The 27,898-nt window shown below is 50.4% G+C and overlaps 1 protein-coding gene across 1 annotated transcript in view; it reads right to left on the bottom strand.

Moving 5' to 3' along the window:
- LOC140409438 (disintegrin and metalloproteinase domain-containing protein 9-like) overlaps positions 1-27,898 on the bottom strand; it is a 956,416-nt gene that overhangs the window by 651,695 nt on the left and 276,823 nt on the right. Inside the window, exons 11-12 of the mRNA XM_072497871.1 lie at positions 17,275-17,452; positions 4,092-4,184 (exon numbers count right to left, since the gene is read on the bottom strand). Coding sequence (XP_072353972.1) covers positions 4,092-4,184; positions 17,275-17,452 — 271 coding nt within the window. The remainder of the gene's footprint in view (positions 1-4,091; positions 4,185-17,274; positions 17,453-27,898) is intronic.

Below are 27,898 nucleotides of genomic sequence, written 5' to 3'. Positions count from 1 at the left end.
TCCTGGTATTATATTCATTGGAGTTTAGGAGGTTGAGGGGAGATCTAATAGAAACTTACAAGATAATGAATGGCTTAGATAGGGTGCATGTAGGGAAGTTGTTTCCATTAGCAGGGGTGACTAGGACCCGGGGCCACAGCCTTAGAATAAAAGGGAGTCACTTTAGAACAGAGATGAGGAGAAATTTCTTCAGCCAGAGAGTGGTGGGTCTGTGGAATTCATTGCCACAGAGGGCGGTGGAGGCCGGGACTTTGAGTGTCTTTAAGACAGAAGTTGATAAATTCTTGATTTCTCGAGGAATTAAGGGCTATGGAGAGAGAGCGGGTAAATGGAGTTGAAATCAGCCATGATTGAATGGTGGAGTGGACTCGATGGGCCGGATGGCCTTACTTCCGCTCCTATGTCTTATGGTCTTGTGGTCTTAAAGGAATTCCATTCGTACTGTTTGCAATTAGGGATGCAGCTAATGAGTCAACCAAATTTAGTCCTTTTGAACTAATTTGGGGTCATGAGGTAAGAGGACCACTTAAATTGATTAAAGAATAATTGGTGGGTGAGAAATTGGAAATTACACAATTGGATTACGTGTCAAATTTTAGAGAACGATTAAATAGAACAGGTGAATTGGCTGGACAACATTTCAAAGTTGCACAAAATGTGATGAAACGGGTAGCGGACAAGAAATCCAAAGTTCGTTGTTTTGCCAGTCGAGATAAAGTTTTAGTGTTGTTACCAGTGTTAGGGGAGCCTTTAAAAGCTAGGTTTTGTGGACCGTATCAGTTTTAAAGGAAATTAAGTGAGGTGAATTATGTGGTAAATACACCAGATAGAAGGAAGACTTGCCGAGTGTGTCATGTGAATCTGCTTAAAAGGTACTTTGAAAGGGAAGGAGTGGAAAAGGAGGTTTTAATCATTCTAACTCAAAGTGATGGACCAAATCCAGATTAAATTGGAAAATGAGGATATTCTTAAAAATTGGGGTGAATTGTTAAGTTACCTTCCAGAGGAAAAACGAACTGACCTGAAAGAGTTATTGATATCACATGGGCAAGTTTGTAGAGATAAACTGGGAAGTACGAAAATGGCTATGCATGATGTAGATGTGGGAAATGCTGTTCCTATCAAACAACATCCATATAGGCTTAACCCTTTAAAATTGGCACAGGTTAACAGAGAGATTGAGAGTATGCTGAAGAATGCATAATTGAAGTGGGTTGCAGCCAATGGAGCTCACCCATAGTGATGGTACCTAATCCAGATGGTACCCAACGGTTGTGTGTGGACTATCGAAAGGTGAATGCAGTTACAAGAACGGACTCTGATCCTATCCCACGTTTGGAGGATTGCATTGAGAAAGTGGGAAAATCCACTTTTATTTCCAAATTGGATTTACTTAAAGGTTACTGGCAGGTACCTTTATCCGAAAGGGCGAAGGAGATTTCAGCTTTTGTGACTCCAGATGGTATATACCAATTCAAAATTATGCCATTTGGCATGAAAAACGCCCCAGCCACATTTCAACGGTTAACTAACAAAGTTGTTTCAGGATTACCCAATTGTGCGGTATACATCGACGATCTGGTTATTTTTAGTCAGACATGGAAAGAACACTTAAAACATCCGATGGAGTTATTCGATCCACTTCAGGAGGCGGGTTTGGTGATAAACATAGCCAAAAGTGAATTTGGAAAAGCCCAAGTCACTTTCCTTGGCCATACAATCGGACAGGGTCGACTGTCCAACAGGATGTGAAAACGAAAGTTATTGGGGAGTTTCCGATATCCTCGACACAACGGGAAATAATGCGATTTCTAGGTATGAGTGGATTTTACTGGAAATTTGGATTAAATTTTAGCAGTGTGATCGCTCCACTAACAGACTTGCACAGGAAGCGTAACAAATCCCAGTGGAGAGCGGAGTGTCAACAGGCATTTGACGGCCTGAAGGCTGTGTTAACCACTGCTCCTGTGTTAGTCATCACAAATTATACCAAACCATTCAAAGTGGCTGTTGATGCGAGTGATGTGGGCGTGGGTGCGGTGCTTCTACAAGACGACGATGAAGGGATAGAGCGGCCTGTTGGTTATTTTTCAATGAAATTGAATCCTCACCAGAAAAAGTATTCGACGATTGAGAAGGAGACTTTGAGTTTGGTACTGGCTTTGCAACATTTTCACATTCATGTGACCAGCAGTCCGTCTGACACCATTATATATACTGATCATAATCCGTTGACGTTTTTGGAGCGATTCCGGAATAACAATGCGAGGCTGTTTCGCTGGAGTTTATCGTTACAGCCATTTCATTTAAAAATAGTACATGTGGCAGGACGGAAAAACGTGATAGCCAATGCATTGTCACAAATGTGATGAACGGAAGGATTTCGGTTGGAGGAAGAAGAATGGGGAAAAATGGGCTATATTATTATACCTGTTTGCGTGTGTTGGTTTTTTTTGAACCAGTAAAGTGTTTTTACTGTGTGCATTTCTTAATTGATGGCGCAAAGGTGAAAAATGAAACCATCTTGAAGTTGATGGTATATTTTTTTTTCTTGGGGGGGGAGGTGTCATGTGAGAGCACCTTAAAGATAGGGATGTTCAAGCAATGTACCTTTAAGAAATGGAGCTGATCATATTACTGAAGTGATGTCAGAGGGTGGGGGGAGGTGAGCTCACTTCTGCGTTTTGAGTTTCAGTTTGAGAAGGCAGCTGGGAGTGTCTGTGTGTTTTGCTGTGAGCTGCATGAAGAAACACAGAGCTGGTCTGTTGATTTCTGCAATCCAAAGACTATAAATATATTGAATGTAACCTAATGTGCTCCTATTTTTGAAGGTTTGAAGTCTTTTGGATGTTTAAAGGAACAGTTTGAAGGATTATTTAGTGTTGTAGTCTTTTGGGGTTATCTTTGAAGTAATAGGTGTTAAGATATTCAATGTTTGTTTTAAAAGGGTTGACTTGAGTTCATAGAATAAACATTGTTTTGTTTTAAAATTCACTTGTCCATAATTGATTTATCACACCTGGAGAGTACTCCGTGTGTTTCCCACACCACTATCTATTAAAAGTTGTGGGTCGGTTAAACACCATGAAAGACCTTGGAGTTCTGTAAAGCCGGACCCATAACAAGAGAAAGAGAGAGAGGCAAAAGCAAAGCGATTTACACAGCAGCTGATCTGGATAGGCAATAATGAAAGGGATCACTATAGTTTGTGGAACAGATGCGGGGGAGGTGGTATTGTCACTGGACAACTCGACCAGAGACCCTACCTGTTGCTCCAGGGACTGCGGTTCGAATCCCACCATGGTAGCCGGCGAAATTTGAAATCAGTACAAATCTGGAATTGTTGTAAAAAACCATTTGGTTCGCTCTTTCAACCGGTCCATGGCCCTGTAGCTCACAACACAATGCACCTCCGCGTTTCTCGCCCCTTCTATCGTTTCCTCTCCCTGAGGGAAGAACATCTTTCCCCCTCACCTCCGTGGTTTACCCTGGGGGGGGGGGGGGGGGGGGGGAGGGGGGAAATCCCGCCACGATGGCAGCTCCCCCCACTCGAGAGGGGGCTGACTTACCCCGCGTTAACCTGGGTTAACCTGAGGGTCCCCACCCCTCAGTCGAGGGGAAGGGTTGAGAAGGCGGGGCCTTCACGGATCACCTCAGCCTGCCGCCAACCCGTCGTTAACGGACCTCCGCGACTCTGAACGTCCCTCGGGAATGGGCAATCGAATGCCGGCCCACATCCACCTCCCATGAACGATAGGAAAAAAAAGTTAATCTTGCCACTGAGTGGCTGAGGGACACTTTGAGGTGGGTGAGCGGTGCGGTGGAGGGGAGGGGGGGTGACCATGGTCCATGTTGGCATTAACAACATAAGAAGAAGGGACAAATTGCTGCAGGAAGAAACAGCTGAACCCAGCAGTCCCCGGATTATTCCCGGGAAAAAGAAAAAGTGATCTTGGAAATTGGGCGGGGCACTTGAATGAAGGCTGGAGGTACCGTGCACGATGGCTGGTTTCAGATTCGACATAAGGCCCAGTTCCGATGGGCGGCAGAGCACAAACAAACCAGACAAACTACACCTAAGTAGATCTTACATCACACTTATCACAGCAGTCGTGCAAGTCGGAACACTTTGCACCAGGTTGCAACAGGCATGTTGCTGCGTCACAGCAGGGATCGTTGCAATCCTGAAGGAGAAACAAAGAGAAGAAAAGGAAACACTGGTGAGTGAGGAATAGATACTCTGTACATCACTAATAGATTATTGGTCAGAGGACATTGTGGACGGGGCTGGGAAATCAGAGACAGAATTCTCTGGACGTCGCAATTCAATTTTCCTGCACACCACCACACCCCCTCCAACCCCCGAGGGGTTTCCCAGGCGTATGGGGAGGTTTCCATGGGAACAGTGGGCCGTCGGGAAAAATTCGGCTGGGGTGGGGCGGGGGGGGGAGAGAATGCAGCCCAGGGTAACACCTCCACTGAGATAGTGGGAGCAATTCTCCCAGAACGATTCTGGGCGAGATTCTTTGTCCCGGCAACTGGCCAATGTGTGGGGGGGGGGGGGGGTGGGGGGGCTTCCCACTGCGGGGCCCCCCTCCCCCACCCACGCCGTCGGCAAATCCGCGGGCGTGAGTGCGCGGCCGCCGAAATGAATCCAGCCCTCGAAATGTTGACCCTGCTGGGAAAAGCAGTGAGACTCCTGTGCGGTGGATCGGTACGAACCTGATCGCGACCCAGCCACCATGGGGCTGGTTTAGCACACTGGGCTAAATCGCTGGCTTGTAAAGCAGACCAAGGCAGGCCAGCAGCACGGTTCAATTCCCATACCAGCCTCCCCGAACAGGCGCCGGAATGTGGCGACTAGGGGCTTTTCACAGTAACTTCATTGAAGCCTACTTGTGACAATAAGCGATTTTCATTTCATTTAGACATTCATTTGCAGCTTGGGGAGATTCCTGCAGGAACAGGGATGTGGGGGAGCTAAAGATGCAGGTTAGGCTGGCTCCCTGGGGATGGGGACACCTATCACAGCACTCCCAATTATAACCAGCCCCCGACCCTACTGGCTGGGTACAATTGGATACCCCATGATGGTCTTTTAGGCTTCGTCAACTAATTATACTGAAGAAAGGAACCCAGGGACCTCGTGGTAGGGGCTCTGCCCAAACCAAACAATAAGCAACAGAAACATACCAAACAAAACTGGCAAGTCATGCTACAGTTGTTTAGAACCTCGGTAAGGCCGCACTTGGAATATTGTGCACAATTCTGGTCGCCACACTACCGGAAGGATGTGGAGGCTTTGGAGAGGGTGCAGAGGAGGTTGCCTGGTCTGGAGGGTGGTAGCTATGCTGAGAGGCTGAATAGACTCGGACTGTGTTCATTTGAAAGTGGATGGGCAGGCACTCTTTCCCAGGGTGGAGGAGTCAGTCACCAGGGGGCATAGGGTTAAGGTCCGTGGGGAAAGGTTTAGAGGAGATGTGCGAGGCAGGTTTTTTACACAGAGCGTGGTGAGTGTCTGGAATGCGTTGCCAGGGGGGTTGTAGAAACAGATAGATTAACGGCATTCAAAAGGCAGCTTGACAAATGCATGGATAGGATTGGTACAGAGGGATACGGCACTAGGAGTTGCTGAGGGTTTTTGCAAAGGGTGGTATCATGACCGGTACAGGCTTGGAGGGCCGAAGGGCCTGTTCATGTGCTGCACTGTTCTTTGTTCTTTGATTGACCAATTTAATCGATTGATCAAGTTTATTCGATTGACCAAGATGCCACATATTGGTCAGAATGTTGGGTGGAGTTCTCCCAAAACATGACTGCGTCATATCAGCCAAGAAAATTGGTGCGAATCACGCCGGCTTGTCCAGCATAATTCCCATCAGGAACTTGCTCACGTAGCCAATTTTCTGGAGGGAGGATGATTGTACCGGCACTGAGAGAGGCAACCTCGAAAGACACCCACTGACCCGCTTCACAGAGATTGGCGAGCCATTTTCAATGCGGAACCCAATCTCAAGTTGGCGGATCAGACAAATCCCCCACTAATATCGCAGACATTGATTTTCAGTCTCCCACAGTCCCCAATCATCCTCGCCAACATTAATCCCCCTGCCGCCCTACTCCCCCCTCCCCCACCCGCCGCCCCGCAAGGATCTCTGGCATCAGGACGCTCCTAATGGGTATCTCTTAAGACCAACCGGCATCTGGTCCTCCACCCCGCAGTCGCTGTAACCATGACCCTCCACAAGACCACAAGACATTGGAGCAGAATTAGGCCACTCGGCCCATCGAGTCTGCTCTGCCATTCAATCATGGCTGATATTTGCTCATCCCCATTCTCCTGCCCTCTCCCCGTAACCCCTGATCCCCTTATTGATCAAAAACCTATCTATCTCTGTCTTAAAGACACTCAGTGAATTGGCCTCCATAGCCTTCTGCGGCAAAGAGTTCCACAGATTCACCACCCTCTGGCTGAAGAAATTCCTCCTCATCTCTGTTTTAAAGAATCGTCCCTTTAGTCTGAGATAGTGTTCTCTGGTTCTAGTTTTTCCTACAAGTGGAAACACCCTCTCCACGTCCACTCTATCCAGGTCTCGCAGTATCCTGTAAGTTTCAATAAGATCCTCCCTCATCCTTCTAAACTCCAACGGGTGCAGACCCAGAGTCCTCAACCGTTCAAACTATGACACCCCCCCCCCCCCATCATGCCCCCGCTCATGCCCCTTCATGCCGCACCAGATTGTAGGCCTTGACAATTTTGAAGGTCCCACCCCTTTCAAGCCCCTCGCCATTCAGGCCCACCCCCTTGGCAGTGCCAAACTGGCGGGGCGTGAACCAGATCACGTCTGCTGCAATGGGTATGGGCATCGCACACGGTCGGTACTCAGTGCGAACCACGTTTGGGGTCCTCCCACCATTCTTCTGACATGCTGGGACTTGGGGCAGGCACTGCACAGTCAGAGAATCGACCCCATTGCGCACATATAGGGCCCGTTTCTCCCGGGAAATGACTGCTGTTTTGGGAAGGAATCACGGGGTGATTTCCATGGATGGGCACGGTCCAGATCACAATCCACCCACACATGGGCCAAAGAAATGATGCCGCACATGAATCACACTGAGCCAAACTGCCCAGGCTTCTAACTCCTCTGACTCGGGCACCACTGTAGCATAGTGGTTAGCACAGCTACTTCACAGCTCCAGGGTCCCAGGTTCAATTCCCGCCTGGGTCACTGTCTGTGCGGAATCTGCACATCCTCCTCGTGTGAACAAAAGAACAAAGAACAAAGAAATGTACAGCACAGGAACAGGCCCTTCGGCCCTCCAAGCCTGTGCCGACCATGCTGCCCAACTAAACTACAATCTTCTACACTTCCTGGGTCTGTGTGCGTGGGTTACCTCCGGGTGCTCCGGTTTCCTCACAGTCCAAATATGTGCAGGTTAGGTGGATTGGCCATGCTAAATTGTCACTTAGTGTCCATAAAATGTTAAATGGAGGTTACTGGTACACGGGGTAGAGTAGATACGTGGGCTTCAGTAGGGTGCTCTTTGTAAGGGCCGGTGCAGACTCGATGGACCGAATGGCCTTCTTCTGCACTGCAAATTCTATGATTCTATGACTCGGGTTCACTGCTAACAAGGCGGAGCAGCCTTTAATCGCTTCCTCAGCACTGGCGCCCACTCAATCCAGCAGGATGGCAGCTCGGAGACCTGGCCATGGAGGAGATCGGGGAACCCGGTACCCTGAGCTGGGGGGGGGGGTGCAGGTAGGAGACCCCAGAGTGCAGAGACAGAACCTGCCAGGGGAGCAGTGGCAGCTGTTGTTAGTGCCAGCACCATGACCAGAAGGTTTGCTATCCAATGTAGGAAGAGCTGTATGGGCAAGTTACCACGTCTCTCCTCTAGCCTGCCACCTCTGGACACTGCCCCCCCCCCCCCCCCCCCCCCCGCCCCCCCACCACCACCAATCCGCTGGCTGCCACTCACAGCCTCCCTACTTCCGACCTCCAAGCTTGTTGGCCAGAACCCCCTGGCACTCACCATCACAATCCCTTTCTGTCTCGGCACTGTGCCCACACATGCCACCTGCTGTAGAGCCCCTGACCCGCCAGACATCCGGTTCACAATGCTCTTTTGTTGTCCCCACAGGAGAAGATGGCCCACAATAAGAGAGAGAGGCGATGCTGGGGCTCCTCACGTTGCATGGGTGCTCCCCTATGAGGAACGGGCCCTGGGGATTACGGGGTCGGCCGAGGAGAGAGCAGGGACTGACATTGAGTTCGCCCTGCGTCGGAGAAGCGAGGATCCACTCAACCTTCACCGTGGTAACCTCTCCGAAGTGAGTTGTTGATGTCCCTGTCCCTTCTCCTCCCCGTTTACTGAACCCTTATCTTCCAGGATCACCCTCTGATGAACCTGGGCCACCCGGAGTCGTTCCCCACCCCCCACGCCACCCAAGACACCACCAAGGAGGGGAACGCCCAGGGAAACACCGACAATGAATCCCAGCTGTTCTCTGCATCATCCACCAACGGAGAGACACACAGCTTGCCGGGCAAGATGGTTTCTGGGTCACTGCTGCAAGGGTCCTATCTGGTTATCCCCCGTTTATTCCCTTCTTTATCCGTTCTTTTTGTTCTACCGTTAATATTTTTGATTCATGGGCGATTAATGGACATGTGTCTTTGAGGCAAGTGGCCTCTGCCTTTAATTCAAGCAGAGGATTTCAGCAGCAGGAGCGGTCACTGTGTTAGTCGGAACTGGTTCATACTGGAGCTGTTGACTGACTGGCACCAATGACGGATATTGGCTCGTACTCAGTTTGATTGATTTGGCTGATGGTCGATGAATTGATCCAAAGGGCTGTGCTCTGCCCGGTAACAGGGGGAGATTGGATCTGACCGCTCTGGAATGTTTTTCAGAGTCCAATGGCTTGAGCTTGCTTTCAGTTTGACTCCTGGCAACCTCAAGGGCAGATCTGTTACTCTCTCCTCTCTGTTTTCCTCCAGAAAGGTGGTGTTTCTGAACGGGCACAGAGACTGGATGAATCTGTTTCGAGGAGAATCATTACAGATCGTGAAAGCAAAGTCCAGAATCAGCTAACTTTCCCAGAAAACCTGGTGTGAATCATCTATCTTTCTCCAGGAGGCCTGCTGCCTGCGAGTGCTGCCTGTGAGTGCTCCTGCGAGTGCTGCCTGTGAGTGCTCCTTCGAGTGCTGCCTGTGAGTGCTCCTGCTCCTGCTGCCTGTGAGTGCTGCCTGCGAGTTCTGCCTGCGAGTGCTGCCTGTGAGTGCTCATTCGATTGCTGCCTGTGAGTGCTCCATTGAGTGGTGCCTACAAGTGCTGCCTGTGAGTGCTCCTTCAAGTGCTGCCTGCGAGTTCTGCCTGCGAGTGCTGCCTGCATGTGCTGCCTGCGAGTGCTGCCTGCAAGTGCTGCCTGCGAGTGTTGCCTGCGAGTGCTCCTTCGAGTGCTGCCTGTGAGTGCTCCAGTGAGTGCTGCCTGCGAGTGCTGCCTGCGAGTTCTGTCTGCGAGTGCTGCCTGTGAGTGCTCCTTCGATTGCTGCCTGTGAGTGCTCCTTCGAGTGGTGCCTACAAGTGCTGCCTGTGAGTGCTCCTTCGAGTGCTGCCTGCGAGTTCTGCCTGCGAGTGCTGCCTGCGAGTGCTGCCTATGAGTGCTCCTTCGAGTGCTGCCTGTGAGTGCTCCTTCGAGTGCTGCCTGCGAGTGCTGCCTGCGTGAGAGTGTGTGAGAGGATGTGATGGTGAGAGGGAGTTAGAGTGGGAGAGGATGTGTGTGTGAGAGAGTGGGTGAGTCTGAGAGATGGTGTGAGTGTGAGAGAGGATGTGAGTGTGAGAGAGGGGGTGAGTGTGTGAGAGGCTGTGAGTGAGACAGAGGATTTGAGTGTGAGAATATGTGAGCGTGAAAGGGTGTGAGTGTGAGAGAGGATGTGAGTGTGAGAGAGTACGTGAGTGTGAGAGAGTACGTGAGTGTGAGTGGGTCTGAGTGTGAGAGCGGGTGTGCGTCTGAGTGTGAGAGAGTGTGTGAGCATGAGCAGGTGTGAGGGCGGGTGTGAGAGCGTGTATGAGTGTGAGAGGGCATGAGTGTGAGAGGGTGTGAGCGTGAGAGAGTTAATCAGTGTGAGAGAGGATGTGAGTGTGAGAGGATGTGAGTGTGAGAGCGGGTGTGAGTGTGAGAGCGGGTGTGAGTGTGTGAGATGGTGTGAGTGTGATAGCGTATGTGAGTGTGAGAGGGTGTGAGTGTGAGAGCGGGTGTGATTGTGAGAGAGAGTGTGAGTTTGAGAAGGTGTGATTGTGAGCGGGTGTGAGAGGGGGTGTGAGTGTGAGAGGGTGTAAGTATGAGAGGGTGTGTGAGGGAGAGTGCGAGGGTGAGAGGGTGTGAGTGTGAGAGAGGGTGTGAGTGTGAGAGTATGTGAGTGTGAGAGGGTATGAGTGTGAGAGAGGGTGTGAGTCTGAGAGAGGGTGTGAGTGTGCGAGGGTTTGAGTGTGAGAGAGGGTGTGAGTGTGAGAGAGGATGTGAGTGTGAGAGTTGTGAAAGTGAGAAAGGATGTGTGTGCGAGAGGGTGTGAGTGTGAGACAGGATGTGAGCGTGAGAGGGTGTGAGTGTGAGAGATGGTGTAAGTGTGAGAGATGGTGTGAGTGTGAGGGAGGTTGTGAGTGTGAGAGAGGGGGTGAGTGTGAGAGAAGTTGTGAGAGAGAGAGGATGTGAGTGTGAGAATATGTGTGGGAGCGAGGGTGTGAGTGTGAGAGAGGTTGTGAGTGTGAGAGAGGATGTGAGTGTGAGAGAGTAAGTGAATGTGAGTGGGCCTGAGTGTGAGAGCGTGTGTGACTGTGAGTGTGAGAGAGTGTGTGAGCGTGAGAGGGTATGAGTGTGAGAGCGGGTGTGAGTGTGAGAGAGGGTGTGAGTGTGAGAGAGGATGTGAGTGTGAGAGGATGTGAGCGTGAGAGCGGGATTGAGTGTGTGAGAGGGTGTGAGTGTGAGAGCGTATGTGAGTGTGAGAGTGTGTAAGTGTGAGAGCGGGTGTGATTGTGAGAGTGGGTGTGATTGTGAGGAGGTCTGAGTGTGAGAGAGGGTGTCAGTGTGAGAGAGGCTGTGAGTGTGAGGGTGTAAGCGTGAGAGCGGGTGTGAGGGAGGGTCTGAGGGTGAAAGGGTGTGAGTGTGAGAGAGAGTGTGAGTGTGAGAGAGTTTGTGAGTGTGAGAGGGTATGAGTGTGAGAGAGGGTGTGAGTGTGAGAGGGTATGTGAGTGTGAGAGTGTGTGAGTGAGAGCGGGTGTGAGTGTGTGAGAGGATGTGCGTGTGAGAGGGTGTGAGTGTGAGAGAGGATGTGAGTGTGAGAGTGTGAGAGCGGGTGTGAGTGTGAGAGAGGGTGTGAGTGTGTGAGGGTGTGAGTATGAGAGACACTGTGAGTCTGAGAGAGGGTGTGAGTGTGAGAGTGTGTGAGAGTGAGAGAGGATGTGAGTGTGAGAGGGTGTGAGTGTGAGAGTGGATGTGAGTGTGAGAGTGTGTGAGTGTGAGAGCGGATGTGAGTGTGAGAGAGGGAGTGGGTATGAGAGGGTGTGAGTGTGAGCGAGAGTGTGAGTGTGAGAGAGGGTGCAAGTGTGGAGAGGATGAGTGTGAGACTGTGTGAGAGTGAGAGAGGGTGTGAGTGTGAGAGAGGATGTGAGTTTGAGAGAGTGAGTGTGAGAGTGTGTGCGAGGATGTGAGTGTGAGAGGGTGTTAGTGTGAGAGAGGGTGTGAGTGTGAGAGAGGATGAGTGTGAGACTGTGTGAGAGTGAGAGAGGGTGTGAGTGTGAGAGATGATGTGAGTTTGAGAGGGTGTGAGTATGAGAGTGTGTGCGAGGATGTGAGTGTGAGATGGCGTGAGTGTGATAGAGGATGTGAGTGTGAGCGGGTGTGAGTGTGAGAGAGGATGTGCGTGTGAGAGAGGATGAGTGTGAGAGTGCGTGAGTGTGAGAGAGGATGTGAGTGTGAGAGGGAGTGAGATTGGGAGAGGATGTGTGTGTGAGAGAGGTTGTGAGTGTGAGAGATGGTGTGAGTGTGAGAGATGGTGTGAGTGTGAGAGAGGTTGTGAGTGTGAGAGAGGGGGTGAGTGTGAGATAAGTTGTGAGTGAGAGAGAGGATGTGAGTGTGAGAATATGTGAGGGAGCGAGGGTGTGAGTGTGAGAGAGGTTGTGAGTGTGAGAGAGGATGTGAGTGTGAGAGAGTATGTGAATGTGAGTGGGCCTGAGTGTGAGAGCGGGTGTGAGTGTGAGTGTGGGAGAGTGTGTGAGCGTGAGAGGGTATGAGTGTGAGAGCGGGTGTGAGTGTGAGAGAGGGTGTGAGTGTGATAAGGCGTGAGTGTGAGAGAGGGTGTGAGTGTGAGAGAGGATGTGAGTGTGAGAGAGGATGTGAGTGTGAGAGGATGTGAGTGTGAGAGCGGGATTGAGTGTGTGAGAGCGTGTGAGTGTGAGAGCATATATGCGTGTGAGAGGGTGTGAGTGTGAGAGCGGGTGTGATTGTGAGAGGGTGAGAGTGTGAGAGCGGGTGTGATTGTGAGAGTGGGTGTGATTGTGAGAAGGTCTGAGTGTGAGAGAGGGTGTCAGTGTGAGAGAGGGTGTGAGTGTGAGAGGGTGTAAGCGCGAGAGCGGGTGTGAGGGAGGGTCTGACGGTGAAAGGGTGTGAGTGTGATAGAGGGTGTGAGTGTGAGAGAGTATGTGAGTGTGAGAGGGTATGAGTGTGAGAGAGGGTGTGAGTGTGAGAGGGTATGTGAGTGTGAGAGGGTGTGAGTGTGAGAGCGGGTGTGAGTGTGTGAGAGGATATGAGTGTGAGAGGGTGTGAGTGTGAGAGGGTGTGAGTGTGAGAGAGGATGTGAGTGTGAGTGTGTGAGTGTGAGAGCGGGTGTGAGAGAGGGTGTGAGTGTGTGAGGGTGTGAGTGTGAGAGCCAGTGTGAGTCTGAGAGAGGGTGTGAGTGTGAGAGGGTGTGAGTGTGAGAGTGGATGTGAGTGTGAGAGTGTGTGAGTGTGAGAGCGGGTGTGAGTGTGAGAGAGGGTGTGGGTATGAGAGGGTGTGAGTGTGAGCGAAAGTGTGAGTGTGAGAGAGGGTGTGAGTGTGAGAGAGGATGAGTGTGAGAATGTGTGACAGTGAGAGAGGGTGTGAGTGTGAGAGAGGACGCGAGTTTGAGAGAGTGAGTGTGAGAGTGTGTGCGAGGATGTGAGTGTGAGAGGGTGTGAGTGTGAGAGGGTGTGAGTGTGAGAGAGGATGAGTGTGAGACTGTGTGAGAGTGAGAGGGTGTGAGTGTGAGAGTGTGTGAGAGTGAGAGAGGGTGTGAGTGTGAGAGTGTGTGAGAGTGAGAGAGGGTGTGAGTGTGAGAGGGTGTGAGTGTGAGAGGGTGTGAGTATGAGAGTGTGTGAGAGTGAGAGAGGGATCAATGCCTGTGAGCAAAGATGGCTATTCCGCTTCTCGATTCCCCACAGAAGCCCTTCCGCCAGTTTCATGTTTTTCACACGGAGTACCAATCAGCACCACTGTGAGCACTTGCTGGGGAGACCACTGAATGACAGGAGGCCGTTGGATATGCAGTGGGTCCCATTAATTGTATGGAAATAGGGCTCAAGTGGTGATAATTGGTTTCTCTCGACGCTACAGTGAGATCCCGATTTCACCAGGGGTGCGGACTGGTTACATCGCACACTGTTTGGTGCCTGGCGCGTCTCCTGTATAATAATAATAACCTTTTGTTGTCTCACGTACAAAATTAGTGTGAAAAGCCCCTAATCACCACATTCCGCCGCCTGTTCGGGTAAGCTGGTGTGGGACTTCAACTGGCGCAGCTGGCCATCACAAACCAGATGTCTAGCCCACTGAGCTAAACCGGCCCCATTTCACCTAGAGGTATTTCACATCTGCCGCTATTCACCGGCCTCGTTACACTTGAGCACGAGCGTACCGAAGCCGGAAGATCACGCCCGATGTTTCCTCCTGTGGCAGAATCTGAAATTAGGGGTCACTCATTAAATATACGGGGTCGCTCATTTTAAACAGATGAGGGAAATTCTTTTCTCTGAGGGTCGTGAGTCTCTGGAACTTTCCGGATCTCTCTTCCTCAAAAGGCGGTGGGATCGGACTGCGGAATTTTCCGTCGGCGGGATCTCCGCTTCACCGGCAAGGCACCCACGCCCGTAGGTTACCCAGTGGCGTGGAATGGACACAATGCGAAACCCCATTGGCCGGCTGCCGGAACGCAGGATTGCCCTGCCAGCGTGGGCACATTGCGCCGGATGGAGAATCGTTCAATATTTCTAAGGCGGAGCTCGATAGATTTCTGATTAACAAGGAGAGGAAAAGTTATCGGGGTTAGGCAATAATACAAAGAACAAAGAACAAGGTAAAGTACAGCACGGGAACAGGCCCTTCAGCCCTCCAAGCCTGTGCCGACCATACTGCCCGTCTGAACTAAAATGCCCTACCCTTCCAAGGACCATATCCCCAATCGAAGCTAATCAATGTGCTACCATGCCAGAATAACCATCCCATCCCTACCCCTCTATTTCCATCCTATGCATATATTTATCAAGACGCTCCTTAAATGTCAATATTGTCCCTGCTTCCAGCACCTCCGTCAGAAGCGGATTCCAGGCTCCCACCACCCACTGTGTAAAAAACATGCCTCGAACATCTCCTGGCACGGTAGCACAGGGGTTAGCACAGTTGATTCACAGCTCCAGGGTCCCAGGTTCGATTCCGGCTTGGGTCACTGTCTGTGCGGAGTCTGCACGTTCTCCCCGTGTGTGCGTGGCTTTCCTCCGGGTGCTCCGGTTTCCTCCCACAGTCCAAAGATGTGTAGGTTAGGCGGATTGGCCATTTTAAATTGTCCCGTAGTGTCTAAAAAGGTTAGGAGGGTTACTGGGAAAGGGTGGAAGTGTGGGCTTGAGTAGGGTGCTCTTTCCAAGAGCCGGTGCAGATTTGATGGGCCAAATCCACTGTAACGTCTGTGATTTAAACCTTGCCCCTCGTACCTTAAACCAATGCCCCCTAGTAATTGACCCCCTCTACCCCGGGGAAAAGCCTCTGACTATCCACTCTGTCTATGCCCCTCATAATTTTGTAGACCTCTATCAGGTCGCCCCTCAACCTCCGTCGTTCCAGTGAGAACAAACCGAGTTTATCCAACCTCTCCTCATAGCTAATGGAACATAGAACATGCTGTGCAAAAGGAGGCCATTCGGCCCATCGAGTCTGCACCGACCCACTTAAGCCCTCACTTCCACCCTATCCCCGGAACCGAATAACCCTTCCTAACCTTTTTGGACACTAAGGGCAATTTAACATGACCAATCCACCGAACCTGCACGTCTTTGGACTGTGGGAGGAAACCGGAGCACCCAGAGGAAACCCACGCAGACATGGGGAGAACTTGCAGACTCTGCACAGACAGTGACCCAAGCCGGGAATCGAACCTGGGACCCTGGAGCTGTGAAGACACAGTGCTATCCACTTGTGCTACCGTGCTGCCCCAAACACCATACCAGGCAACACCTGGTAAATCTCTTCTGCACCCTCTCTAAAGCCTCCACATCCTTCTGGTCGTGTGGCGACCAGAATTGAACACTATACTCCAAGTGCGGCCTGACTAACGTTCTATAAAGCTGCAACATAACATGCCAATGTTTAAACTCAATGCCCTGGCCGTTGAAGGCAAGCATGCCGTATGCCTTCTTGACTACCTTCTCCACCTGCGTTGCCACATTCAGTGACCTGTGTACCTGTACACCCAGATCTCTCTGTCTGACAAGACTCTTCTGGGTTCTGCCATTTACTGTATATTTCCCATCAGTATCAGACCTTCCAAAATGCAACCAGGGGCTTATTTAGCACAGTGGGCTAAACAGCTGGCTTGTAATGCAGAACAAGGCCAGCAGCGCGGGTTCAATTCCCGTTCCGGCCTCCCTGAACAGGCGTCGGAATGTGGCGACTAGGGGCTTTTCACAGTAACTTCATTGAAGCCTACTTGTGACAATAAGTGATTATTATTACCTCACATTTGTCCAGATTAAACTCCATCTGCCATCTCTCCACCCAAGTCCCCAACAGATCTATATCCTGCTGTATTTTCTGACGGTCCTCATCGCTATCCGCAATTCCACCAACCTTTGTATCATTCGCAAACTTACTAATTAAACCTCCAAATCATTTACATATATTACAAACAGCAAAGATCCCAGCACTGATCCCTGAGGAACGCCACTGGTCACAGCCCTCCATTCAGAAATACACCGTTCCACTGATAGCGTCTGGCTTCAATGACCTAGCCAGTTCTGTATCCACCTTGCCAGCTCACCCCTGGTCCCGTGTGACTTCACCTTTTGTACTAGTCTACCATGAGGGACCTTGTCAAAGGCCTTACCTGAAGTCCATGTAAACAACATCCACTGCCCTACCTGCATCAATCATCTTCGTAACTGCCTCGAAAAACCCAATCAATTTAGTGAGACACGACCTCCCCTTCACAAAACCATGCTGCCTCTCGCTAATACGTCCAACCTATATCCAAGTGGGAGTAGATCCTGAGAAGAATCCTCCCCAATAATTTGGAGTTGCGGCCACAATCAGATCAGCCATGATCTTGTTGACCGGTGAAGCAAGTTCGAGGGGCCGAGTGGCCTACTCCTAATTTGCATGTTGTCATGTGAGAGTACTTTTAAGACATGGATGCTTAAGCAATGTACCTGTAAGAAAACAGTGATGTCAGAGAGTGGGTGGGGCTGAGGTCAGGTCAGCCATTTTGCAGTTTAGTTTTGCAGGTTTTTAGCTGCAAGTTTAAAAAGCAGCGGGTGGGTGTCTGTGTGTGTCCAGAGAGCTGCAGGAAGAAAGCAAGGTGCTGGAGCTGAAGTCAACCAAGCTCATATATCTCTGCCATTCTACAGAAAATATATATATCCTTTAACCTGATGTGATACTGTTTAAAGGTGTTAGGTCTCTTGGAAGTTTCTAGGAACATTTTAAGGAGTTAGGTACTGTTGCAATATTTTCTGAGTTATCTTTGAAGTAAGGGGTGTTAAGAGATCCAATGTTTATTTAAGATGTTATGTTGAGTTCATGGAATAAACAGTGTTTTGTGTTTAAAAACCCACATGTCCATAATTGTAATCCCACACCTAGGGAAAAAGCCGCGTGCTAGGAAAAGCAACAAATACATTAAAGGGAGAGGTTGGTTGAACTCCATGATACATTTTGGGATTCTGAAAACGCCTCGCCCATAACAGTGTTTGGTTTTTCCTTACCGCAACTAGGCCGCAGTCACACTCTTCGTTTTTCTCCACATGCTTGTTTCCGCATACTACGACCCCAACTTTCCTGTCGAGGTTTGGCAAATTGAAAAGACACGGCCCTTGACCACGGGTCAACATTAGCTCGAAGTGATCCAAACTGCAGCTGCTGAAGGTATTCAGCACTCTTGATCTGAAGATAAAGATTGAGAAGAAAGTGAAAGGCGCGTCCTCATCCCTTCACAATTCACCGCAGGCATTGCTGTAATAAACACGGGTGATGCAGGCATTTCAGAAACCAACTTTGATCACCCAGAGAATGTCATAATGTCACAAGACTCAATATTGGGTGTTCATGGTGACACCGAAGTGAAGTTGGTGCTATTGAGGTTGGGATAAGGAAGCTGGCTTGTTCTTTATGGCCATTCTCTCACAGAGGGTGGCACGGTAGCACAGTGGTTAGCACTGATTCGTCACAGCTCCAGGGTCATTGGTTTGATTCCCGGCTTGGGTCGCTGTACGTGTGGAGTCTGCACGTTCTCCCCATGTCTGCGTGGGTTTCCCCTGGATGCTCCGGTTTCCTCCCATAGTCCAAAGACGTGCAGGATAGGTGGATTTGCCATGTCCAAAAGGTTTCGGTGGGGTTCCTGGGTTACGGGGATAGGGTGGAGGTGTGGGCTTAAGTGGAGTGTTCTTTCCAAGGGCCGGTGCAGACTGGATGGGCTGAATAGCCTCCTTCTGCACTGTAAATTATGTGATTCTATGATTCTATGAGGGAGTGAATTGAGCAGGGCCAATATTGCTGGATCTGTCGTCCAGTCGCCCTGTCTAATGCTTTGGTGTTGAAATCCCACAACGGGAGCTGGTGGAATTAGCAAAAGGCAACCTGGGATTGACAGTTAGTCTCAATCATATTGACAATCCTCGATTATCGTAAAACTCAACTGGTATATTCCTCTCTCCTCACCCAGCGACTCCAGAACCACAGCAATGCCCTCTGCAATGGCCAATCACGCCACTCATTCACGCAACAAGCACGTCTTCCGGTTAACTGTTTTTCAGTTAAAGGTTTTGTGTCTAATTGTTTGGAGCTGCCCCCAGCCTAATTGCTGAGTGGCAGTTATCTGTCAATCACCTGAAGCCTGACTAGAGGCCAAGGTGCGAATTGCATGTGTCTGTATGAAGCTTAACTAGTGAGAGCAATCTCAGTTTAGCTGGGTTCTATCTAAGAGAGAGGCATAAAGCGCACACTCAGTCAGCTTTGCACACGTGAAGTTAGAGACAGCCTGGGTGAGAGAGCCCAAGTGAGGATTAAAACATGGTCATTTGGATGCAATGTGGTTCGTCAGTGCGGAGTGTGGGGAGGGGCTTTTTCCCTTTCATTTTGATTTCTCTCTTCTGGTTTTGTAACTGGTAGTCTGCAGAGAGAGATCCAGAGAGCAACCTGGGAAGGTAAGTGATAAAAATGCCTTTTCAACTTGTTTGGGGGGGGGGGGAAACTGAAGTGACATCACAGTAAAGGGCAGCACGGTAGCATTGTGGATAGCACAATTGCTTCACAGCTCCAGGGTCCCAGGTTCGATTCCGGCTTGGGTCACTGTCTGTGCGGAGTCTGCACATCCTCCCCGTGTGTGCGTGGGTTTTCTCCGGGTGCTCCGGTTTCCTCCCACAGTCCAAAGATGTGCAGGTTAGGTGGATTGGCCATGCTAAATTGCCCTTAGTGTCCAAAATTGCCCTTAGTGTTGGGTTGGGTTACTGGGTTATGGGGATAGGGTGGTTGTGTGGGCTTGGGTAGGGTGCTCTTTCCAAAAGCCGGTGCAGACTCGATGGGCCGAATGGCCTCCTTCTGCATTGTAAATTCTATGATAATCTATGATAAAGCTGTGCCCTGATTTGCTGATAGGGAATCTGTTAAATTTGGGGGGGGGGGGGGGGGGAAATAATTGGAAAACTAATTAAAACTGGTTAATTAACTCGGTAGAGGGTGAACAAATCCTGAGGCAGAGATAAGTATTTAGCATTTAATTTTACAGTAAAGATTTAGCATCAGGGCCATATAGTTAATTGTAACTTAATCGAATTAAAATGTAAGTATTTAATTTGAATTAATTAACTAGTGCATAAATGACACTCAGCAGGATGCAGTGCTTTATCTGTGAGATCTTCCAGCGTTCCGGTCGACTACATCTGCAGCAAGTGTAACCAATGGTAGCTCCTCACAGACCACGTGGTTCAGTTGGATCAGCAGTTGCATGCACTTAGGAGCATGCAGTTGGTGGGAAGCATCATAGATAGGAGTTATCGAGATATGGTCACACCCACAGTGCAGGAAGACAGATGGGTGCCGCTAGAAAGGGCAGGCAGTCAGTGCAGGGATCCACTTTGGCTGTCCCCATCTCTAACAGGTGTGCCGTTTTGAATACTATTGGGGGGGATAGCCTATCAGGGGAAAACAACAGCAGCCAGAACAGTGGCATCACAACAGGCTCTGATGTTCAGCAGGGAGGGTAAAAGCGCAGAAGAGCAATAGTCAAAGGGGACTCTATAGCAAGTGCCACAGATAGGCGCTTCTGAGGAAGTGAAAGAGACTCCAGGATGGTATTAGCCTCCCTGGTGCCAGGGTCAAGGATGTCTCTAAACGAACAGAGGACATCCTGAAGGGGGAGGGTGAACAGCCAGAGGTTGTAATACACATAGGTACTAACGACATAGGCAGGAAGAGTGATGAGGTCCTGCAGAAGGAGTTCAGGGAGCTAGGTAGTAAGATAAAAGCAGGACCTCTCGGGTTGTAATCTCAGGATTACTCCCTGTGCCACGTGCCAGTGAGGCTAGAAATAGGAGGATAGTGCAGCTAAACACGTGGCTAAACTGGTGGTGCAGGAGAGAGGGTTTCAGATTTCTGGACCACTGGGATCTCTTCCAGGGCAGGTGGGACCTGTACAAGGAGGACGGGTTGCATCTTAACTGGAGGGGAGGTTTGCTGGAGTCACTCGGGAGGATTTAAACTAATATGGCAGGGGGTGGGAACCAGAATGGAGCTTAGGAGGTGTAATAACTGAATGGGAAATAGAGAACCAAACTAAGAGATAACATCACCCTCAGGCAGAGCAAAAAAGGTGACAAGTGTGAAAAGGGAGGTGGCTAATGCAGCATTGAGGGTGCTGTACCTAAATGCGCGCAGCATACGGAACAAGGTAAATGAGCTTGTTGCGCACATTGAAATTGGCCGGTACGATGTTGTGGGCATCGCAGAGACGTGGCTGCAAGGGGATCAGAGCTGGGATCTAATATACAAGGATATGTGTCCTATCGAAAGGACAGGCAGGTGGGCAAAGGGGGTGGGGTTGCATTGTTAGTAAGGAATGAAGTTAAATCGATAGCAAGGAGCGAGAGAGGATCAGAAGGCGTAGAATCTCTGTGGGTAGAGATGAGGAATCGCAAAGGTAAAAAGACCCTGATGGGAGTTATGTACAGGCCCCCTAGCAGTAGTCAGGATTTGGGTCAGAAAATAAATCAGGAGATAGAAAAGGCGTTTAAAAAAGGCAATATTACAATAATCATGGGGGACTTCAATATGCAGGTGGACTGGGAAAATCAGGTTGGTAGTGGATCCGAAGAAAAGGAATTTGTGGAATGTCTAAGAGATGGTTTTTTGGAGCAGTTTGTGACAGAGCCTACTAGGGAACAGGCAATTCTGGATTTGGTGATGTGCAATGAGGTAGACTTGATTAGGGACCTGAAGGTGAAGGAACCCTTCGGGAGCGGTGACCACAATATGATAGAATTTACCCTGCAGTTTGAGAGGGCGAAGCTGGAATCAGATGTAACAGTATTACAATTAAATAAGGGTAACTACAAAGACATGAGGGAGGAGCTGGCCAGAGTTGATTGGAAAAGGAGCCTAGCAGGGAAGACAGTGGAACAGCAAGTGCAGGGGTTTTTGGGGGTTATTAGGGAGGCACAACAGAAATTCATCCCAAGGAGGAGGAAACATGCTAAGGGGAGGACAAGGCATCCATGGCTGACAGGGGAAGTCAAGGGCAGCATAAAAGCTAAAGAAAAAGCTTACAAAGTGGCGAGGAATAGTGGGAAGCCAGAGGATTGGGAAGCCTTTAAAAGCGAGCAGAGGACAACTAAAAAAGCAATCAGGGGGAGAAGATGAAATATGAGTGCAAGTAGCTAGTAATGTAAAGGAAGATAGGAAGAGTTTTTTAAGAGACAAAAGACTTTAACTTTCCAAATATTGACTGGAAAAGATATAGTTCGAGTACAATAGATGGGTCGTTTTTTGTACAGTGTGTGCAGGAGGGTTTCCTGAAACAATATGTTGACAGGCCAACAAGAGGCGAGGCCACGTTGGATTTGGTTTTGGGTAATGAACCAGGCCAGGTGTTGGATTTGGAGGTAGGAGAGCACTTTGGGGACAGTGACCACAATTCGGTGACGTTTACGTTAATGATGGAAAGGGATAAGTATACACCGCAGGGCAAGAGTTATAGCTGGGGGAAGGGCAATTATGATGCCATTAGACGTGACTTGGGGGGGATAAGGTGGAGAAGTAGGCTGCAAGTGTTGGGCACACTGGATAAGTGGGGCTTGTTCAAGGATCAGCTACTGCGTGTTCTTGATAAGTATGTACCGGTCAGACAGGGAGGAAGGCGTCGAGCGAGGGAACCGTGGTTTACCAGGGAAGTGGAATCTCTTGTTAAGAGGAAGAAGGAGGCCTATGTGAAGATGAAGTGTGAAGTTTCGGTTGGGGCGATGGATAGTTACAAGGTAGCGAGGAAGGATCTAAAGAGAGAGCTAAGACGAGCAAGGAGGGGACATGAGAAGTATTTGGCAGGAAGGATCAAGGAAAACCCAAAAGCTTTCTATAGGTATGTCAGGAATAAGCGAATGACTAGGGAAAGAGTAGGACCAGTCAAGGACAGGGATGGGAAATTGTGTGTGGAGTCTGAAGAGATAGGCGAGATACTAAATGAATATTTTTCGTCAGTATTCACTCAGGAAAAAGATAATGTTGTGGAGGAGAATGCTGAGTCCCAGGCTAATAGAATAGATGGCATTGAGGTACGTAGGGAAGAGGTGTTGGCAATTCTGGACAGGCTGAAAATAGATAAGTCCCCGGGACCTGATGGGATTTATCCTAGGATTCTATGGGAGGCCAGGGAAGAGATTGCTGGACCTTTGGCTTTGATTTTTATGTCATCATTGGCTACAGGAATAGTGCCAGAGGACTGGAGGACAGCAAATGTGGTCCCTTTGTTCAAAAAGGGGAGCAGAGACAACCCCGGCAACTATAGACCGGTGAGCCTCACGTCTGTAGTGGGTAAAGTCTTGGAGGGGATTATAAGGGACAAGATTTATAATCATCTAGATAGGAATGATATGATCAGGGATAGTCAGCATGGCTTTGTGAAGGGTAGGTCATGCCTCACAAACCTTATTGAGTTCTTTGAGAAGGTGACTGAACAGGTAGACGAGGGTAGAGCAGTTGATGTGGTGTATATGGATTTCAGCAAAGCGTTTGATAAGGTTCCCCACGGTAGGCTATTGCAAAAAATACGGAGGCTGGGGATTGAGGGTGATTTAGAGATGTGGATCAGAAATTGGCTAGCTGAAAGAAGACAGAGGGTGGTGGTTGATGGGAAATGTTCAGAATGGAGTACAGTCACAAGTGGAGTACCACAAGGATCTGTTCTGGGGGCCGTTGCTGGTTTGTCATTTTTATCATGACCTAGAGGAAGGCACAGAAGGGTGGTGTGAGTAAATTTGCAGGATGATACTAAAGTCGGTGGTGTTGTCGATAGTGTGGAAGGATGTAGCAGGTTACAGAGGGATATAGATAAGCTGCAGAGCTGGGCTGAGAGGTGGCAAATGGAGTTTAATGTAGAGAAGTGTGAGGTGATTCACTTTGGAAGGAATAACAGGAATGCGGAATATTTGGCTAATGGTAAAGTTCTTGAAAGTGTGGCTGAGCAGAGGGATCTAGGTGTCCATGTACATAGATCCCTGAAAGTTGCCACCCAGGTTGATAGGGTTGTGAAGAAGGCCTATGGAGTGTTGGCCTTTATTGGTAGAGGGATTGAGTTCCGGAGTCGAGAGGTCATGTTGCAGCTGTACAGAACTCTGGTCCGGCGCATTTGGAGTATTGCGTACAGTTCTGGTCACCGCATTATAGGAAGGACGTGGAGGCTTTGGAGCGGGTGCAGAGGAGATTTACCAGGATGTTGCCTGGTATGGAGGGAAAATCTTATGAGGAAAGGCTGACGGACTTGAGGTTGTTTCGTTGGAGAGAAGAAGGCTAAGAGGAGACTTAATAGAGGCATACAAAATGATCAGGGGGTTGGATAGGGTGGACAGTGAGAGCCTTCTCCCGCGGATGGGATATGGCTGGCCACGAGGGGACATAACTTTAAACTGAGGGGTAATAGATATAGGACAGAGGTCAGAGGTAGGTTCTTTACGCAAAGAGTAGTGAGGCCGTGGAATGCCCTACCTGCTACAGTAGTGAACTCGCCAACATTGAGGGCATTTAAAAAGTTTATTGGATAAACATATGGATGATAATGGCATAGTGTAGGTTAGATGGCTTTTGTTTCGGTGCAACATCGTGGGCCGAAGGGCCTGTACTGCACTGTATTGTTCTATGTTCTATGTAAGAGAGGGGCAAAAATAGACATTCGAGCACTAGAAAATGTGGCTGGAGAAGTAATAATAGGAAACAAAGAAATGGCAGAGGAACTGAATAGTTACTTTGCATCAATCTTCACAGTGGAAGACACCAGTGGGATGCCAGATCTCCAGGAGAACCATGGGGCAGAGGTGAGCGCATTGACCATTAATAAGGGAGAAGGTTCTGGGGAAACTGAAAGGTCTGAAGCTGGATAAACCACCTGGGCTGGATGGACTACAACCCAGGGTTCTGAGGAGATTGTGCAGGCATTGGTGGTGATTTTTCAGGAGTCACATGAGGCAGGAAGGGTCCCAGAGGACTGGAAAGTGTCTAATGTAACACCGCTGTTTAAGACGGGAGGGAGGCAGAAGATGGGCGATTATAGGCCGGTTAGCCCTGACTTCGGTCATTGGCAAGATTTTAGAGTCCATTATTAAAGATGAGATTGTGGAGTACTTGGAAGTGCATGGTAAAATAGGACAGAGTCAGCACGGCTTCGTCAAGGGGAGGTCATGTCTGACAAATCTGTTAGAGTTCTTTGAGGAGGTAACAAGGAAGTTAGACAAAGGAGAACCAGTGGAAATTATTTATTTCGATTTCTAGAAGGCCTTTGACAAGGTGTCGCATAAGTTAGGAGTCCATGGTGTTAAGGGTAAGGTCCTGGCATGGGATAGAGGATTGGCTGACTGGCAGAAGGCAGAGAGTGGGGATAAAGGGGTCTTTTCAGGATGGCAGCCGGTAACTAGTGGTGTGCCTCAGGGGTCGGTGCTGGGACCACAACTTTTCACAACATACTTTAATGGTCTGGAGGAAGGACTGAAGACACTGTTGCTAAATTTGCAGATTGTACACAGATCTGTAATGGGGCAGGGAGTATTGTGGAAGCAGGCGGGCTGCAGAAGGATTTGGACAAGCTAGGGAGAGTGGGCAATGAAGTGACAAATGGAATCCAATGTGCAAAAGTGTGAGGTTATGCACTTTGGAAGGAGGAATTTAGGCATAGACTATTTTCTAGATGGGAAGATGCTTAGGAGATCAGAAACACAAAGGGACTTGGGGGTCCTTGTTCACGATTCTCTTAAGGTAATGTGCAGGTTCAGTCAGCAGTTAGGAAGGCAAATGCAATGTTAGCATTCATGTCGAGAGGGCTAGAATACAAGACCAGGGATGTACTCCTGAGGCTGTATAATGCTCTGGTCAGACCCCATTTGGAGTATTGTGAGCAGTTTTTGGGCCCCGTATCTAAGGAAGGATGTGCTGGCCTTGGAATGGGCCCAGAGGAGGTTCACAAAAATGATCCCTGGAATGAAGAGCTTGTCGTATGAGGAACGGTTGAGGACTCCTGGGTCTGTACTCGTTGGAGTTTAGGATCAGGGGGGATCTTATTGAAACTTCCAGGACACAGCGAGGCCTGGATAGAGTGGACGTGGAGAGGATGTTTCCACTTGTAGGAAAAACTAAAACCAGAGAACACTATCTCAGACTAAAGGGGAACGATCCTTTAAAACAGAGATGAGGAGGAATTTCTTCAGCCAGAGGGTGGTGAATCTGTGGCTCTCTTTGCCGCAGAAGGCTGTGGAGGCCAAATCACTGAGTGCCTTTCAGACAGAGATAGATAGGTTTTTGATCAATAAGGGGATCAGGGGTTATGGGGAGAAGGCAGGAGAATGGGGATGAGAAAAATATCAGCCATGATTGAATGGCGGAGCAGACTCGATGGGCCGAGTGGCCTAATTCTGCTCCATGTCTTATGGGCTTATGGACTTGTGGGAGGAAACCGGAGCACCCGGAGGAAACCCACGCAGATACAGGGAGAAAGTGTAGACTCCGCACAGACGGGACCCTGGAGCTGTGAAGCAACAGTGCTAACCCCATGCCACCGTGGCACAAATTATCATGTTATGAAATGAAAATCGTTTATTGTCACAAGTAGGCTTCAATGAAGTTACTGTGAAAAGCCCCTAGTCGCCACATTCCGGCGCCTGTTCAGGGAGGCCGGTACGTGGAATTGAACCCCGCGCTGCTGGCCTTGTTCTGCATTACAACTTGCGGAAATGACATCTCCGGGCGGCGCATGCGCGGAGCGTTAGCGGCCGCTGACGGAATTCCCGCGTATGCGCAGTGGAGGGAGTCTCTTCCGCCTCCGCCATGGTGGAGGCCGTGGCGAAGGCGGAAGGAAAAGGGTGCCCCCACGGCACAGGCCCGCCCGCGGATCGGTGGGCCCCGATCGCGGGCCAGGCCACCATTGGGGCACCCCCCGGGGGCCAGATCACCCCGCGCCCTGCCCAGTAACCCGCGCCGCCTTGTCCCGCCGGTAAGAGAGGTGGTTTGATTCTTGCCCCATAGCTGAGGCAACATCCTGGTGAATCTCTCTCCAGTGCAATCACATCCTTCCTATTGTGTGGCAACCAGAATTGCACCCAGTACTCCAGCTGTGATCTAACCAGCGTCTTATACAGCTCCATCAGAACCTCCCTGCTCTTATATTAAATTGTGGAAGGTGCCGGTTTGACACCGAGGGCGCGATTCTCCGACCCCCCATCAGGTCGGAGAATCGCCGGGGGCTGGCGTGAATCCCGCCCCTGCCGTGTCCCGGATTTTCCGCCACCAGAGATTCAACGGGGGTGGGATTCGGGCCGTGGCCGGTTGCCGGAATCGCGCCGGTTGGCGGGCCCACCCCCGGTGATTCTCCAGTCCACGATGGCCGAGTCCCGCCGCTGTCAAGCCACGCCAGCCGGCGTGGATTGAACCACCTTTCGAACGGCGGGACAAGGCGGCGCGGGCGGGCTCTGGGTTCCTGGGGGGGGGGGCATGGGCGATCTGGGCCCCGGGGCATGCCCCCACGGTGGCCTGGACCGCGATCGGGGCCCACTGATCCACGGGCGGGCCTGTGCCGTGGGGGCACACTTTTCCTTCCGCCTTTAGGGCAGCACGGTAGCATAGTGGATAGCACAATTGCTTCACAGCTCCAGGGTCCCAGGTTCGATTCCGTCTTGGGTCACTGCCTGTGTGGAGTCTGCACATCCTCCCCGTGTGTGCGTGGGTTTCCTCCGGGTGCTCCGGTTTCCTCCCACAGTCCAAAGATGTGCAGGTTAGGTGGATTAGCCATGATAAATTGCCCTTTGTGTCCAAAATTGCCCTTAGTGTTGGGTGGGGCTACTGGGTTAAGGGGATAGGGTGGAGGTGTTGACCTTGGGTAGGGTGCTCTTTCCAAGAGCCGGTGCAGACTCGATGGGCCAAATGGCCTCCTTCTGCACTGTAAATTCTATTCTATTCTATTCACCATGGTCTTCACTATGGCGGAGGCAGAAGACACCCCCTCCACTGCGCATGCGCGGGGATGCCATGAGCGGCCGCTTACGCTCCCGTGCATGCGTCGCACGGCAAAGTCATTTCCGCGCCAGCTGGCGGGGCGGAAATCAGTCCGGCGCGGGCCTCGCACCTCAAGATGAGGGCTCAGCCCCTCAAGATGCGGAGAATTCTGCATCTTTGGGGAGGCGCGATGCCAGACTGATTCGCAGCCGTTTTTGGCGCCGGTCAGCGGACATCGCGCCGATTGCGGAGAATCCCGCCCCCGCCCCGAATCAAGATTCTCCGCCCCCCCCTGAAATCAACGTCAATACTAATGCATGGCACGCATCATTGGAACAGCAGCCGGGATTCTCCCCTACACGGCGGGGCGGGGGAATCCGGCGTAATGGAGTGGCGGTAACCAAACCGGCATCGCGCCGCCCCAATGGTGCGGAATTCTCCGCACCTTTAGAGGCCAAGCCCTCACCTTGAGGGGCTAGGCCCGCACCAGAATGATTTCCGCCCCGCCGGCTGCGGGAAAGGCCTTTGGCGCCACACCAGCCGGCGCCGAAAGGACTTCGCCGGGCGACGCATGCGCGGGAGCGTCAGCAGCCGCTCACGGCATCCCTGTGCATGCGCAGTGGAGGGGGTCTCTTCCGCCTCCACCATAGT

The sequence above is a fragment of the Scyliorhinus torazame genome, chromosome 3, assembly GCF_047496885.1.
Source record: "Scyliorhinus torazame isolate Kashiwa2021f chromosome 3, sScyTor2.1, whole genome shotgun sequence".
NCBI lineage: Eukaryota > Metazoa > Chordata > Chondrichthyes > Carcharhiniformes > Scyliorhinidae > Scyliorhinus > Scyliorhinus torazame.
Note: the sequence above shows the minus strand (reverse complement) of the source record. Positions and strands in the feature narration are given on the sequence as shown.